At 44.8% G+C, this 17,920-nt stretch overlaps 1 protein-coding gene across 1 annotated transcript in view; it reads right to left on the bottom strand.

Annotated features, from left to right (window-relative positions):
- The window catches only part of LOC121684147 (rho guanine nucleotide exchange factor 26-like), a 28,862-nt gene extending 14,557 nt beyond the window's left edge, over positions 1–14,305 (bottom strand). The window contains exons 1-6 of the mRNA XM_042064101.1: positions 14,012–14,305; positions 12,387–13,677; positions 11,656–11,719; positions 10,993–11,138; positions 7,133–7,189; positions 6,228–6,388 (exon numbers count right to left, since the gene is read on the bottom strand). Of these exons, the coding sequence (XP_041920035.1) occupies positions 6,228–6,388; positions 7,133–7,189; positions 10,993–11,138; positions 11,656–11,719; positions 12,387–13,595 (1,637 nt within the window). The 5' untranslated portion in view covers positions 13,596–13,677; positions 14,012–14,305. The remainder of the gene's footprint in view (positions 1–6,227; positions 6,389–7,132; positions 7,190–10,992; positions 11,139–11,655; positions 11,720–12,386; positions 13,678–14,011) is intronic.
- Positions 14,306–17,920: the final 3,615 nt, after the last annotated feature.

Genomic DNA, 17,920 nt, shown 5'->3' with positions numbered 1-17,920 from the left:
CATTAGGCTGAGTCAGGAGGGACTCATAGAGAGACTCACACATTACCTCACCCACACACACACACACACACACACACAATCACCTACAGACCAGCAAAACAAAGGCTGGAAGTGGTCGAACATCATCTTCCACATCTCACACGAGCTTCAGAGGAAAGGATATCCCTGAAAGCCCTGAAATAGCGATGACAGGAGCACACTTCCCCTGCAGGACGCGCACACACACGGACAGATGAGGGGACTTTACGGCCCAGGCCGGGCCAGGAGCTTCCTCACTCCCGCGGGACAAACAGGAAGGAAGGAGATGCAGCTCTACTCCGGCCCATCTGTGAAGGTGACCCCCCCCCGCATCATGGCACAGGCCATTCCGTCCCTGACTCACGGCCTATTCCTGGAGCTTTATGTCACCGGGTCACTTTGCTGATGAGGACCGGGACTCCAAACTTCTGCTGGGGTGGGGGGGGTGGGGGTGGGTGATCTCTCCCTCCCGTTGGACTCAACAGTTTACAAGGAGGTCACAAAAAACCAGCAACATCAGCAGCTCAAAATCTCCGGACAAAACAAATCTGCGAAATGGGTAAACGAACCTTGTGAGCCGACCTTAATTGCATATCAACCTAACAGAGCAGGTATCAGAGAGATGGCTGGAGTCATGGAAGCACATAGCACAGAGGGCATCGCTCTGTCTTCCACTGACACTAAGAGAGCCTCCGGGCACGATGCCAGGAAGCTCAGATGACTACGGCTTTAGTTTGTCCTGTTGAGAATGGACACTTGTGACCCACTCCCCCGGTCTCCAGGCATACACACACAGACACACACAGACACACACAGACACATACACACACACACACACAGACACACACACACACACACAGACACACAGACACACACAGACACACACACACACACACACAGACACACACACACATGGCTATACGATTTACGATTTGCAACCAGACGTAAATAAGACCAAGGACATTGTCTGGACAGCATAATGCGTGTGCCTGAGTGTGAGAGACACAAAACACGAGGGCATGTAAGGCGTGTTACTGGAGCATCTGAATCTCTTCTCTGCCCACTGCGTTTAGGCTTCAGTGGCGTGCGTATATAGGGAGGGCATTTAAAAGGACTACTGCATCCCTCCATGACCAAATGACTGCTAAAGCATCATTGTGGCATGACGCAAGTACCTCAGCCATGACCAGCTTTAAGATCTTAATTGTCCTTCGCTGCAACAAGTCAGTCATGCTCTCCATGACAAATTTATAGCAGGAGTGGACAGAACTGTGAGTCAAACCCAGTGTGGCTGGGTGTGTATACAGTATACGTACATGTGTATGTGTGTGTGTGTGTGTGTGTGTGTGTGTGTGTGTGTGTTTGGCTACACATGTGCATGACCAGTTTGTGTGTGTGTGTGTGTGTGTGTGTGTGTGTGTGTGTGTGTATGACTGCAGTTTGTGTGTATGTGTGTGTGAGTGTGAGAGAGAGAGAGACAGGGAGAGAGAAAAAAGCAGAGAAAGAGAGTGAGTGTGAGTGAGTGCAGAGCTCTGAGGGTAATCATCATGTTCCACAATGCTTTTTTTGGCGCAAGAGTAAACCATGTTGAAATGTTGAGGGTGAGGAGGGGAGCTCAGAAACAGCAGCTACTACAACAGGGGAGAGTCCAAGGTGGGAGGCACAGCTTAGAAGTCTGCCTCACCACACACATCATGTCCAACTGAGGCTGCCTCCCTCCCAGCCCTCCCAGCTCCGTCCACTGCTAGCATCCCGGGAGCCACACCCCAACAAGCCCTTTCACCGGCAGCTTTCCTGATTGGCTGCTGCGGGGAGGTTCACAGGAGGGTCTGGGGTGGAGGAGGGAGTTCCAAAGAAAACCACAAGTAGCTTCTCAGGAAGGACAGTAAAGCATGCTGCCAAACCAGTGCTACCAGTTCTAACTGGCTCTGACTACAGATGGGATTGCCTTGCTGGGGAGGCTCAAGAGGAAAACATTAACTCAAAACATGTTGGCTCAAAACATTGAATCATGATGCATCTTTAACCTGTTGCTCTCACACACACACACACACACACACACACACACACACACACACACACACACACACACACACACACACACACACACACACACACACACACACACACACACACACACACACACACACACACACACACACAATAGAGGGTAGCAGGGTGTGAGGGGCAACTCATGAGTGGCATTGTTAATGAAGATAACTGCCATTCAGAGGGACTGACACCATAAAAGTAAAAGTGTGTATAAATGCACCCACACTTAAGTCAATACAGTGTCTCTGTGCGTCATAACTAACCAGCACTTTTCAGAATATGGCCTTCTACACACCAGCCATGTGTATAATGGCATAATTATTTTAACAACAACATGGCAAGTCTGTGAAGTCAAAAGACAACTACGCTGACTGACAGCAAAATGAGATAGAAGTATGTGTACCTATTTGATACTGCTGTTCATCCAGTCCACCCTGTTCCACCCTGGGGTCGGGTGATGTGTGCTTGCCTAATGAGAACGCCGCCTCAATCTCTAATACAATTAGAGGAATTTTACTTCAGGCAACAATGTTTTGAACCTGTAAACAGCTTTCTTTCACAGAAATGAAAGCCAATACTAATGTCTCAGGTGGAAACTCAATGGGTAAATAGAGCAGGGTCACAACATGCCTTTTCCAAATAGGCTATGAGCTTGCACTGGTTTTTACAATGCCAAAGTGCCAATCTAAGTAAACAGCTATGTTAAATGCAAAACTCATGTGCCCTACTTAATGTAATACACAACCTTAAAATCAATTCTCCACCCAATCCCAAATGTTTGCAGAGTGCAAAGGTGTGTGTGTGTACTCTGCAAACATTTGGGATTGGGTGGAGAATTGATTGATTCTGCAACTCTGTAGCAAACATGCAGATCATCCTCTGCTGTCGTGATCAAGCTCTTTGTAATTGAGTGCCACAGCAACGTCAGCCACTCTTTACCCAATGACCTACGCCTTCAAAACACTTGGCCTTGTCAGACAGCTAGGATGAACTAAACACCTTAACCCACTCACTGTGTGCATGTTAGCGTGTGTGTGTGTGTGTGTGTGTGTGTGTGTGTGTGTGTGTGTGTGTGTGGGGACTGAAAACAGAATAATTTTCCTTTCGGTTTGTTCTGAGCAAAAACATTATTTTTTCCTTCCTGTTCCAGTGTTCCAAGGCCTTTCCACTAAATGGTAACTGGTAAATGGTAAATGGTTAGAACGTTATAGAAGAACAGTTAATAACGTTCCTTTAAAAATTACAATAAAATTTACAAAAAATTACAATGTCTTTACAGATTGATTTATGGCCGGTGGCACAATACAATAAGCTTTTATTATGCCTAACAGCCTTAAAGCTTAAATCAAAGCACATTAGATATCAAGGCTAACTGTTAAAAACACTGTGCTTGAATTCAGGCGTGGGTTGTGATCTGAAAGAAGGCAAGTAGGCCTATATAATATTAGATCTTAAAAAAGGCCTGATTGATAGCCTAACTTCAGGCACAGAAAATGTCCTTGCTTTAAGCCCTGTAATAGCCTAACCTATGTGTGGTTCTACCAACTGCATGACAGGCCTATAGATATTGTCCTAGTGTCTCTGGCAGCCTAAGTTATTTCACACAATGTTTCAATAATTTAGGCTGCATACTTGGAAAAGGCACTTAGATAGTGTTGGATATGAAAATCCTTTTTATCAACTAGCAGTTCTAGCCTATTACAGGGGAGACATTGATTCATAAAATCTGACTATATTCATCCTATAAGGGGTCTGGGGAACACTGTGTGGGCAGGTGACTTTCCAAGCCTATGGACATTTGAATAATATTCAAACAAAGGTTAATCGGAACGATAAATACTGCTATTAACCGGCTATCTAAAACTGGAAAAAAAAAGTTTTTTTCTCCAGAAGAAGTGAAATTGGTTTTGTTCCCGTTTTTGGTTACGTTCATCCAAAAATTGTGTTCGTTTCTGTTTTTTGTTTTCGTTCTTTGAACGGTTTCTAATCCCTGGTGTGTATGCCTACAGTGGTCCAGGTCTGGCTCATGACACTGTTGAGTGTGAGTATGCATGTAACTGGCCTGAGCAATGAGCTAGCAGAGTGAGCACATGCTCAGCGTACTAGTTATTAGTCCTGATCCAGCTCCTGACACAACGCTGCCTGTTACCAGAGAGCCAGCTGCAGAGACAGGGCACCAACAGAGAGCCCTTGCACAACACACGACACACACTGCAGCTCCACAGCATGAAGGACAACAGTGTCTCCTGTGCTTCAGAGACAAGACATGTCGCAGATGGGACGACATGAAGAAGGACACACAAACCATCAAAAGGACATGCACACAAGCACAAAGGCCTACGCACGCACACACGCACACACACACACACACACACACACACACACACACACACACACACACACACACACACACACACACACACACACACACACACACACACACAGCTGGCCGTCTGGTACTGTAAGCTAACCTATTATGAGACAGAAGCGGATGTGAACATGGTGTTCCTATAAACAGACAGCAGTGTCTGTGTAACTGTGTGTGTGTCTGTGTCTGAGCGAGCCAGAGAGATACAAAGGATGTCTTGGAATGACCCTTCCCAGAGCTTTCATACAGCGCTATGAGGATGAACATAGCATGAAGCTCCATGTCCGCTTTCCAGCAACGGAGGGGCCTTTGTTATTACCAAGGACTAGTGGTGTAACAATGCATGACATTTGTTAAGGATACACAAGGACACAACATACACAACATACACAACATACACAACAAGGACACATCTCCTATCTGTGCACACATGTGTACGGCCACATAAAAGACCATTTACAGCACATGATCCCGTACACTCTTACGCAATAGACAATAAAAGGTGATAAACAAGTTTTGATTATCTGGTTGTCTACGAAACGCAGCTGTAGGACAGTGTGTCCATTGCATACAAAGAGCCCTAAAGAGCGCACTGAGGATCGGATGTCCATCGTGGTGCTGGCACAGTGACAGTCCTATGTCAGTAAATGGTGAGTATACTACGCAGCCATACATGTGCACGCTGGCTGACCCATAGAGGAATTGCAAAACCATTTCACTTGTGACACTGTTAACGTCCCAGTTGCAAAATGTTTTTGCACCTCTCACCGACAACCTGGTCGATCAGTCCAGGCAGTGTGTAAAGCCTGGCTCCGGCACATACCAATGAGCCAAACTCCCACACAGACATGTTTATCATAAGTGTGTGTGTGTGTGTGTGTGTGTGTGTGTGTGTGTGTGTGTGTGTATGTGTGTGTGTGTGTGTGTGGGTGTGGGTGTGTGTGTTTACAACCACATATTTTACTTTGTTCAGTAGGTGTCAGATAAAAAATATTAATGTATAATTACATTAGTGTTACACCGCCCCTCCTCCAAATAAAAAATATAAAAGTATACAAGTACAAACATGTGTCTGGGAGTCTACAGTGCAAGTCACACAGTAAAATTCTGTAGATTCCAAGTCAGTGATGCAAGTGACTGATAATGAGGACTTCCTGTTCCCAAAACTGATCAGAGCTCCAGTAGCAGCAATGTAACTGTTGTAACAGTTGTTACTAAGTTATTAGACATGCTTGTCTTGTCACTACTCATCCTGCCCAACCACAGGTAGGCAAATGGGTCGCACAAGTCAGGACAAAATCCTCTAGAATGACACATGCCGACCAAACCAGTAACAGAGACCTACCCAAAATGACTCAGTCTATGCTGTGCACCCCGTGAATGCAAAAACAAACAAACTCAACTACACTCACACTCACACACCTTCACTTTCACTCGCTCTCACTGTCTCTCGCTCACTTTTTCCCTCTTTGTCTGTTTTCTGTCTGTCTCTCTCTCTCTCTCTCACACACACACACACACACACTCAAGAAGAACAACAACAGCATCAACAACTCTTAATTGCACTGCCTCCAGACCTCCTGACATTCTCTGGCGCTGTTCCCCGGTCCCCCAGGTGGTGCACAAAATTGCCTGTCGCTGCACAAGACGGCACTAAGGCACCAGGCTAAGGCTGGCAAAGCACGGCACTGTCTGAGCGCAAAATCCACCTCAGGTGGATCACCCGGACTGTGGAGAGCAGCAGACAGAGGACTGCTTAGCAAGTGCTTAGGATCAGAGTGATGCTCACTTTTTACTGGCCTCACACACATCCACGATGTTGGAGAACAGGTGGTGGCTCTCCGTCTTGGTCATGATCTCGCCGAGCTCTGACGAGTTCTTAAACAAGCGGATGAGGATTTCCAGACTGTGCAGGTAGCTGTGCTCGGAGGAGATGACTTCAAAGATGGCCTGGAGAGAGAGAGAGAAAATTGGCATAAGAAATATGGTTCCAATGTTATTATGTGGTTAGGACATGTCACATGCCTCTTGAAATAAAACAGACCGGTGTTCAGCGATTCATCTCGAGGTGGATGTTAATTAACATTCCGAACATATCTGTCCATTATTGCTCAACTTGTTTGAGAACACTTACAGTACTGGACAGTTTTCTTCCTATGTCTAGAATTCACTAGAATAACAATGATTTGTGTTGTATATTTGTAGGAGTGAACTGATTTAAGAGCCACAACTAGCCCTGATTCCATCTGTTTTGAAACACAAGCTCATGGCCTTCTTTCTGCTCCTTTTCCCGTGCTTATCTTGTTTGTTTATATCTTTAATGAGTTTACGTGAAGCTGAAACTCCCATATAAACAATATACAAATTTAAAAAAAGTGGTCAAAACCCTCATTCTTGTTCCTTCCTCTCTCTCGCTCTCTTTCTCTCTCTTGCTCTCTCTCACACTCTCTCTCTCTCGTTCTCTTGCGCTCTCTCTCTCCTTTTGTTTGTGTCACAAGGGAAAAGCATGACAGAAAGGAGATGGCGAGAGAATAAGATAAATATTAGATAAACATAATAAACATGGCCCTGGCCTCTCTATACCTCACTGTCCTTGGTCCCTGATAGCTGGTAATGGAATGTGCAACTCTAACTCTGGATCTGATGGTGTTTCAGTGAGGGAACTGGGCTTTGGGTGGATGGGGGTGCTCATACCTCCTGCCTCTTTCGTTCCTCTGGGCTCAACTTCTCAGTGGCTCCACTCTTCTTCACCTTGAACACAGACAGAGACGAAGACACACACACACACACACACACACACACACACACACACTCCGTGATTAGATTACAGTGCATTAAGCCAGTCCATTAAAACAGTCCCAAACAGTCCCATCTTCACCACTTTAGGCCTCCTCTATTTGAGTCTCAGTCAGAGACGCAGGCCGCTGCTCTGGGCCTGTATAAGTGCTGCAGTGTTTAGGTGCGACCTGACAAAGACAACCCGTCTGTGTGGCTCCACTGGAACAAAGAGGCGTTTCTCAGAGCAGGCCGTCGTGGCACTCAGACAAGAGACTCTCCGCTGGGCAGCTCATAGTGGGGGGAGGTTGCACCACACGGACATATAGTCTAGGCAATCTGTGTAAATCACCCAAACCAAAACTAATTTGCAATAGAAATAGTTTTTTGTTGTATTCATATCATGAAACCTTCCCAAAACCAATACTTTTGGCGATCATAAAACTGCAAAACAATGAATGTAGCTTCTGACTGGTGTTTAATCACACCCACTCACACCAAACTTACGTTTCCTCAGAATTTAACCATCAGTTTCTTGAGAACTTCAACCATCAGTTTCTTGAATCAGCAGAATACATAGAAACTGTTATGTGGTTCCCTAATATGGAGGTTTCTCTGAACTAGTGTTAGTAATCTGATGATATAATAATATGTACTGTATATGTGCACGTGCACATATATTTGTGTGTGTGTGTGTGTGTGTGTGTGTGTGTGTGTGTGTGTGTGTGTGTGTGCATGTGTGCGTGTGTTTATGTGTATGTGCGTGCATGACAACAGTGCAGTGATCACATGGCTGGCAAGGGCGTGTAGACGTACTGAATATGGCCTACAGTGAGAGCCGATCAGGTTACTTCTATGCGTTGGTGGCTACCTGAGGCACATTCTGTTAATTCTTAACCAGGTCAGGCAAAGTCCGTAAAGGCAGGGCTGCATTTGAGCCTTTCAAAGGAAACCTGTGCTCTTTGTACAAAAAAACTTTATCCCCCAGTTCACACAGGCCATTGGCTTCGACCCAGGATTAGATTGAACACAATATTCCAGGGGAAATGAGTGTGCAGAGAGGTTCCTGTAGCGGGGTCAGAAGGATAGGATATAACTTTATATCTAACGTTTGGAGGTCTGTTAAAACTATATAATGACCGCTGCAAAGTATATAATGACCACTGTCAATGGCAATAGGTTTTGTGCTATTGATTTATGTTGAAATATCATTCCGCAAGTAGTCCGTTTGCTTATCCTTATTGCCACGCAACACCTGAAACTGTCAAGTTCTGTTTGTGCGGCAAACTATTTGTTATCTCTGCAGAAACCACAAATCATTTCAAAAGACCCGTTGTGTAAAGTTTCTTTTCTCGTTTTGGCAAGTAGCCGCATAGTAAGTGGGATAATGTAATGCCCAACGGTCATTGTAGAAAAATAAGTCCCTTCAAGACGAAGCAAGATCCCTCCGCTGTAGGGACTTATTTTCCAATAATGACCGGCGAACAATACATTATCCCTTACTTATTTACAGACATACATCAGATGATTAATTTGCCTATCCCCCACCATACATCCAGCCTTACACTCTTTTAATGTCCTAGAAAGATCATCCCATGCACAAATAATAAAAAAACGGTGACAATATTCCACCTTGTCTAACCCCATTGGTAACTGGGAAAGGAGACAATGTTTTTTTACCTGCGGCCTCCTCTGCCATCATGTTTGTGTATCCTCCTCCCGTGATTCTCACACCTGGAGCCAGAGCCACTCATCTCCCCGCTCCATTGCCATCCACTCAGTTCAAAATATATTTGCTCAAACCAGCAAAATAAATAAGCAAATCTCTCTATCTCTGTCTTCCTCTCTCTCCACCCATCTCTCATCCTACTACTCCTCTCTTTCTTTTTTCTTTCTTTCTTTCTTTCTTTTTCTCTCTCTCCATCTCTCTCTCCCCCATGTCTCTCTGTGTCTTTTGGTGTCTCTCTTTCTCTCTGTGCAGTCTACTTGAATTGATTGTTTTATTCTTTCAAGAACTCCCCTATCCACAAGTCCTGAACAAACCCAAAGAGGAAATCAAATGAACCAGGGTGGCAAGAAAAGTCAGGAGATCTTGTAAACATCATTACTGTCTTGGCAACCCATGTCTAGCCAACCTGAACTTCAACCTACATCTGGGGATTTCTGAAGGCACTTATGCAGGTGTGGTTGACACAAGTCTCAGAGAGAGAGCAGAACAAAGCCACACGGTCTGGGCCCACTGCTTCATGACCAGAAAAGTCCATTTCTGAGAAACAGAAAGTATTACAAGAATTCTGCCCCTGTGTGCACTCCATAAAACAACAGCAACAACATGACACGGTAGAGCTGAAGTTGTGGTTGATACACATCTTCGACTTTCAGTATGAAACTCACATTGACGCACATGCATCTTAAATGAAATAACATGCTACACAGGGCACCGTGGCCAAGTGCAGAGAACAAATATTGCCATTCTGTGTCTAATCTCTTATATAAACTCTTGACATATAACCTTTGACATAACAATCAGCATGAATGTTTGCCTCAAGACCTAATCTGACCCCACCAGCCAAATCCATCAAATGGAGAGAGGAAATATCATTCAAAATGCTGATGTTCAATACCACAAAATGTAGTTTCTCATTCCAAGATCCAGATCACCAAGGCTTCTGCTGTTGGTTTGGAGCCATATTTGGATTTAGAACATGTCCGAGTAACTTGAAAAATGTGCACACGAGAAGGTGTTTAGAAAGAATTTATAGGCACATTATTCACTTAACAGAAAGCCTGAAGTCAGAATCAGATTAGTAGTGTAACTTAGTACTGTTATTGCTTTCAGGACCAAAAACTCTTTATCAAAATTCCCTCCAGCTCTGGGTCCTCCGAGGCCCCAGGTGCGCACACCTGTCACTGCTCAGAGCTCTGTTCCCTGAGCTGACCAACTCCTGACCATCCCTCCTGCCAAAACATACAATTTACAGACACTGGAGACCACAGCTCAGAAATCCCAAAAATGTTCCTTGATTTGGTCCTCTGCTCCCCACCCTTCTCCACTGTGCTGCTGTCCACACAAAGCCTTTTCTTCCACTCCCTGTTTACCATACACGTTTTCTTCCCTGTTACTATAACTCATTACATTTGGGTTTCACTCCCAGGTTCTTTTCTTTCACTCTCTCGTTCTCTTTGTCCCCATTTCAGAATTTTGTTCTCCTTTTGTTTTGGCCTTTCTGTCTGTCTCTTCTCTGTGCAAGTGTACCTCCTGCTCGCTCTGACTGGCTTCCAAAACATTCCTTAAGCCTTGGCAGGCGCCCCTAAACTGCTCCAGATACAAGTAAATAAAAACAAAAGGGAGCGCAGCAGTTAAGTGGAAAATGGCATTACGAGACTCCCGCCATTCCAGCCTCCAACTCCGTTACATAATACTGTAATAGGAGGCAGCAAAGCTTATCCATTAACATTATTTTTCCCTTTCTGAAGCGAAGAGTTCTGCCCTGGACCTAATGCTGTGCTGTGTGAATGCCCCATCATCCATGGATGTTAAGCTTGGTGCCCCAGCTCCATTCTTCTCTCGTACTGTGAAGACAGTGAAGAGGTTGGGACGCAGTGCCCTTTTCTGCCACGCCAACCCTATTAGCCCACATGGGCTCTGCACTCTTAGTGCCACAGACCTTTTTGTGTGTGTTACTGCATTTAAGAGTCCAGTGAAAAGACGCACATGGTGAAGGCAGAAGCATCGACAACACAGTGAGTGGGCTTGTGTGTTTGTGTTTCGGGCTCACCACACTGAGCTGACTCCAGGACGTGCGGATGGGCTTGTACTGGACCACGATGCGGTCATCAGGCTTGGGCTCCCTGGACTCTGCATCCTCATCGGAGTCATTGTGCAGGGCTTTCTCCTGGTAGTTCTGGTACAGGACCTCATCCTCTGAAACAGGCCAGTTACATAAGCAGATTAACACCACAGAGACCACCACAGGAAGTCATATTCACTTCTGTTGAATGCCCAAATTAAAACACAAGGACGAAGGTAGCTGTTATTTCATTCACTTTCACGTAAATTATATACTCATAAACCTATTTATATTTTTGACAGAAAGCATGTATTAGAATTTTGTGTCACTGTTCCAATATAAATTATATAAACTATATAAACCAATATAAACTATTAATGAACACATTGATGACAGACACCATTACAACATACATTCCACAATGTGTCAGTGTTCCCTTGACATTAGTCTGAAGGTGAGAAACTCAAACGCTAAACCAGCCGGAGGAATGACTGCAGACCCTTGGCATGCTGAATAATGTGTCTACCTGAGGATCAAAGCATTCCTTAGCCCCTGTGACAAATGGCCAACAAGGCTACAGGACGTTTGGGTCGTCCAACCGTTTCCCCTTTTAGAACCAGTGTCCTAAAGTTAAGCATGTGCCGTGCTTACCTTCACTGTCAAACGTCCGCTGGGACGGAATTCCTTTTTTCTTGTCTGGACTCTGGACTGGACTCTGGAACAAAAGAAAAATACATGATTTGTCTGGTCTGAGTTTAGATTAGATGGAGATTTAACTTTCCATACTGAAGAAGTATTTTATATTTAAAAATATATGTTATAAGTTCATGACGTGAAGTATGATTCCTATATGTTTTTAGAGACCTTTTCCATGAGGGTTTCCTCTCTCCCTCCTCACATAAATTGGGCCCTCGGTCACTTTGTCCACAAACACAGTGTGCTCCTGAGTTTTTCTCATGGGGCTGCAACATTCTAAGGGCTGGCTAAAGTAGACGTCTGCCCCACACACCTGCCAATAACCTCTCACCTGCCTGACCTTTTACACAGACCTCTCTCCCAGTCTGACATGACATTTTGACATGTTCAAATTGAGCCTACCAGTTGGGAAGTGCTCAAGGCACAACAAAGAGCAAGGACTCTTCAGACCCCAAATAGCAAAGCCACTCCTAAGGGCCAGGAGAGTTCAATGGTCCAAGACCAAAGAAAAACACACAAACCAAAGTACAAGCATGCCATCCTTAAAATGAACCATGTGATGCTTATGATCAGATTATTGTTTAATCAGAGTATAACAAAAGGACACTGCATATCCATACCTGCTTAATGCATCTTAAGTACGAAACTATGAAACTCACTATTTATGTGATGAGTGATCTACACACCTTGATTTTCCCAGGGCTGGATGGGTGTTCCCGATCCTCTACCACTCCCCTGAGCACTGGCTGTGACAGGCGTTTAGTCTTCAGATCTGTGGGGGATTCATCCAGCTCCACCCCACTGACCACGGCCCGCCTGTAGGACGTGGAGCGCAGGCCTCTCCTGAGCAGCCCAGGGCTGTCCTCCCCCTCGGCCTCCTGCTCGGTGCTCGTGGCGAAGAATGAGCCGGTTTCCACCATGCTGCGGGCCCGCAACGCCCGTTGGCCAGGGTCCAGGAGCCCTCCGGGGCCCTTGGTGTGGGCACCAGAGTGTCCGGTTTTCAGGGGGCGAGTGTCTGACACCAGACCCTGGGGGATGAGCTGCTGGGTGCCCATCTTCAGCGCAGCTAGACTCTGGGTGCTCAGGACCACCGAGGGGGAGAGCTTCCCATCAGACACCGGGGAGGACTTTGGGGTCTGGTGCAGAAGCACCCCACCAACGGACACTCCATCATCAGGTGACGGGGTGCGGGGTGTCGGCGGATCGGAGAGGGAGCTCGGGGTGGAGGACAGGGACATGACGCTGGAGGATGAGCTGCGGGATGAGGTGCGGAGAGACGGGGACGAGGCCCCACTGTCCTGCCGATGGCACTGAGGTGCGACGCTCAGGTTGTGGGGGGGTGTGCCGTACGCCGTCCGCATGTGGTCTGGAGATGACGCAGAATCCCCAAACACTATCTGGTCTCTCTGCGATGTGACAGTGTGTGGGCTAGACAGGTTCTTGTTGTCAGCCCAAGAATGCTTGCCATCCACACACACGGAGGCCCCATTTGCCATTCTGGTTGTACCAGCTGTTAGGTTTGCCTTGCTCTCTGCGCATTGCTTATTGTCCTCTCGTCTCTTAGAAAAGGATAATCTCCCGTTGGATGAATGTCCAATGCTGATGCTTCTTACTATCCGTGTCTTCCGACTTGGTTTGTTCAAGACATGTTTCAAGACCATGGTGCTTCCAGCTGGCTTTGCAACTATCTTTTCTGCGGGCTGCGTCAGAGTAAACGCACATTTATCCTCCACAGGAAAATCCGTCGTATGGACCCCGTCGATCTGGTAACTTAGAGGTCTAGATTTAAGTTTCAAGTCTCTAGACCCAGTATTGGTGGTGCGTTTTTTCCAAAGCGGAGTGATATTGTTGTTTGATAAATCCACTTCGTTTCCGTAGTCCATCTTGATTGGCATTCAGTTGTCACTTGAAAGCGATGGTCGACACAACAAGTCACAGAGCAAACATTGCTGTGGCTCGGCGAGTTACAATGACTTCCTAAACCAAGGAGAGGATAAGAGTTGCATGAAACTGAAGTAGGACAATGACTGAGGTGCTCTGCAACTTTCTCTGGTTACACATTAACGATAAGACCGAGTTGAGTCACAGGTTTTTCTCGCATGTCACAGAGAGAAGACAACATATCAGGACTGTCATTCTCTGTGGCAGACAGTTTGACCAATTTGACTCTACTGATTGTACAGTTATAAACATTGCTAGGACATTGAAGTCTACTCCCGAGAAATACGGCATTATAATGGAAAAAATCAAGTGAGAGATCACACGGGCTACTACAACACCCTGAAAACAAACAACAGATGAAAAGACTTACCTATTATACACGATCAACGCTGAAATCATCGTTGTTTATGTTGCACATAAGTGTCTAAACCTGCTGAGGTGGGATACTTTCCAAACTTTAGGACACTATGATCCGTGCAATAACTCAGGAGTAACTCAGGATCCCGTTCAATAACTCAGCAGTGTCCGGGACACATAACCATCCCGCGCGTAGCCAAAGCGCAAACTAAAGTCAACCTAGGCAGGCAGGCAGGCAGAACTTTTCCAAGTTCAAGTGACGCAACAGGCAACAGGCGCAGCATTTAGGTCTATAAACTCGTCATGGCAATATGGATTGGTCTGTTACATAAATGTACCATCTTAATTAATGATATCAGAACTTGCAATATCAGAGTACTTTATGCGTAGTCAAAGTTTGGAGATCGAAGAGGTCAATTTTAAACTTTTCTACAGTAGTTTCTAAGTTCTAGTGTAATAAACTTGAGTATGACGATTGCTCCATCTAGTGGTAGAATTTTTTTTTTTTTGCAGAAGAGGATTTGTCTGACAATGGGAGCGTTGGACAGATAATGCAATGGAAAATGCGGATAGAAATGGCGGATAGAAATCACTCTTCTAGCCATATATTCGTGCCGTCTTTGACATTCATTTTGTCAAAAATAAAATCATTAGTTTTGTGCAAATAGATATATCTGTAATATAGACCAGAGAGATATGATGACATCATATGACTATGCAACGTACATAGATAAGTTGGGCTGAGTAGGTCTAGCGCAGCCGAAAACTTAACGGTGTAGTAACAACAAAGCCAAATGGTGCCAGCAATTAAAATAAATTGATTTTACAAAACAACGTGTCAACAACCTTGTTGACCGCGAGATGGAGACATTACGCAAGTATTAAACATGTGCGCTATTCATGGGTCCCTTTCCACATGTGTATAAAAAAGCGCCATGATTATGAATGTAGACTGCATGGTGCTTGATTAATACACCTGTGGAAAGGGACCTGATGAAACCCATGAATAGACTTGTGGCCTGCAACCCTGCTGGAATTGAGGAAAATAATAGACCAATTTCACAGTGTCCAGGTGTCCGGCCTCATTGATGTTAATGATACCTTAATTGGCAGGGTAAAACGTCTTCCTGTTTCTGTCTTTCCTGTGGACTTTTCTTGGAACAGAAAAGTCCACAGGACCTCTATGGGACAGTGCTCTTCCACAGGAAGTTGATTTACACAGCAGCCCCATCTTGTGAAATGGGCTAATTGCAGTGCTCGAATTACGTGGGAGCCAGAGGGAGCCGAGCTACCCTTAGAGTGAGGACTGGCTCCCATAAAAACAACAAAGTCAAAAATCTGAGGGGGTCTCTATCTGAAGGTGTCTGGTATTGTAATTGAATCTTAAACAACGCTCATTATCCATCCCTGAACGATCTCTTACCAGTAGGCTAGGCTACGTTAAATTAAAATATAGGCTACTACTAGACGTAGACATACCCTACGCTCTTGAACGCAGCATGACTGCACTTCACCATCACACCACTATATGAGCAAACCGCATAGCCTAATATCGATTTGACAGCACTCGCAAGTCCGAAGAAGTCACCCTGCTTTGATGCGAGTGTTTTGTCTATTTACATAGGCGGTCATTGCGCTTCGCCTCTTCTGTGTTTATTGACAAAAATAAATTATGGCCCATAATACAGCCTACTTCAATGAATGTGTGAATTGATCTGCAACTATCCTCTGCCATTCAGAGCTCCGGAAAGTTCCCAGATATTTTGAAACACCTGTTAGCAATCTGATGGCGGAATATTCAATGGCTACCCGACAACATCTCATCACGCAGTGCAAATTCCAAAATTGTTCGTCTATTTATTTCCACGGTTCAACACACGAGACGACTGAACACCCCGGTGTTGATATCACTAGGCCTACATTAGCCTATAATACCAGAACAGTTTGGCTGCAATGGCTTTATTAATTTCTGCCAGTTAGTGCATTTTCCCTGTGTATAAGTTAAAGACTACATGCATTATTGTGTTTTAGCCTATCTAAGACGGTGGTATGGTTCAAATGAGTTAGGCTACGTTGTTAAATTGAGAATGGCACTCAGACTAAACTAAGTTTAGTCTATTTTTTTGTATTGTGAAATTGAAATGAAATATGGACTATTGCAATCAATAATATGTTGAAATTAATGAAAAGGAATCCATTTCTATCAAATCTGTCAAGTTATAGCCAAGGCCTACCGTGCGCAAAAGTGCCAATCGCGCCTAAGCTATTGTATCGCCTTTAGGCTATGTACTGGATGTGCCAACTTTTTATGAGAGAGGGACCCCCTTAAAGACAAAAAGATAATTCGAGCCCTGGCTAATTGTACTGTATAGGAGCACAATTTTAAATGTGGGTTCCAGTTGTAACCTGGCCTGAGGGTTCATCAGTCTGCTGTAGGCTGTCGTGTAGGTTTAGTGCCACCAGAAGCACCAACATTCTGTTCATCACATTGATGTTTCAATGTGAGCTCTCCATCCTGCATGCACTTTGTTTCATGTTTTCACTAAAATAGGCCTATTGGCCCCCTTGCAAGATACATGTTCTGGGGGGAAAGGGAACCACTTTGAAGCTACAAAATATGTATATTCTGTTTGTATTTACCATTTTATAACCCAAACATCTCTTTGTAGCCTTTTTATACATCTGAGTGTAACAGAGTGATATGTGCCCTTCTGAGCTAGGGCGCATGCCTTGTGGAGAGGCAAACTCCACAACTCCCACACAGTATTGTCTCTGTGAGTGCTGTAAGAGTATATGCTTGGGGCTGCATGTTTGAAGAGCTCTCCTCAGAATGCTCCCCACACACATACAGATATGGCTGCAGAGGCCTGCAGGCGCAAAAAAAAGACAGCAGCACAAATGCAAATGCAAGGGGCAAACAAAACAGCACTTTTTTTCAGAGTTTAAATTCTCATCAATGATGGGGAATGATTTAGAGGAATCAATCACTGTAGTGATTTCTTCTCCGGAATATTCTATGAATAACTGCTCTGTTGGGTGTCTCCGTATGTAACAGTCTATGTGTGTATGTATGTGTTTGTTCTTCCATTTCACTGGTTACGTTGCAAGTCACCATCCTCCAACACTGTGGATGAGACAGTGTTCTGCATGCTTGGTGTCAGTATGTAAGTTGTGTCTCAGATGCTAATACTCAATACTAACACTTACATTTGATAAGCCATATGAAAAAGCTTGCCTTAGTTGGGTGGGTGATGTCAGTTTACCATCATGAAGTAGGTTATTTCATGTCCTTCAATGTCAGAAGCCTATTCTCCTTTTATGTATCCTTTTGGTGAAATCTCATTCTAAACCAAATGAGGAGAGGGAACAACATCATCACATTGTCACCATGCTGAAATATTGTCTCCCTTTGAGCACTTTCCACGGACCCACTCTTCTCTCATAATTGCACAAAGTGCATTTGCCAGCCAAAGTGATGTTATTTTCAGCCAAAGTGAGGCTAGCTGTGTGACTTGAGATATTACCTAGAAAATTTTGAATGCATCTCCATGGTATTGTCATCACTCAGGAGCCTCATTACAGCCACTCTGGTCCTCTCATGCTGTCTCAAGTACAGCCAGCATCCACCGTGCCTGCTGATCCCAGCCTCTGCTGTTGTTATAGAAACAAGCTCTCTTATGGCAAAAAGTGTGTTTAAAAAGATTATATTTGGTTACACTTCAGATGTACTGATGACTGGAAAAGACTCAAGTTTCTCAAAAGGGAGTGTGTGTGTGTGTGTGTGTGTGTGTGTGTGTGAATGTGTGAGAGAGAGAGAGACTGCAGATATTATACAGATATAACTCCCATGGGGAGTTAGGTGTTAGGGGCTCCATATTGTGCTCATTATATTGTCAGCAGCTCTGTGAGTGCTTCATTTATT

Source organism: Alosa sapidissima, chromosome 15, assembly GCF_018492685.1.
Source record: "Alosa sapidissima isolate fAloSap1 chromosome 15, fAloSap1.pri, whole genome shotgun sequence".
Lineage (NCBI taxonomy): Eukaryota > Metazoa > Chordata > Actinopteri > Clupeiformes > Clupeidae > Alosa > Alosa sapidissima.
Note: the sequence above shows the minus strand (reverse complement) of the source record. Positions and strands in the feature narration are given on the sequence as shown.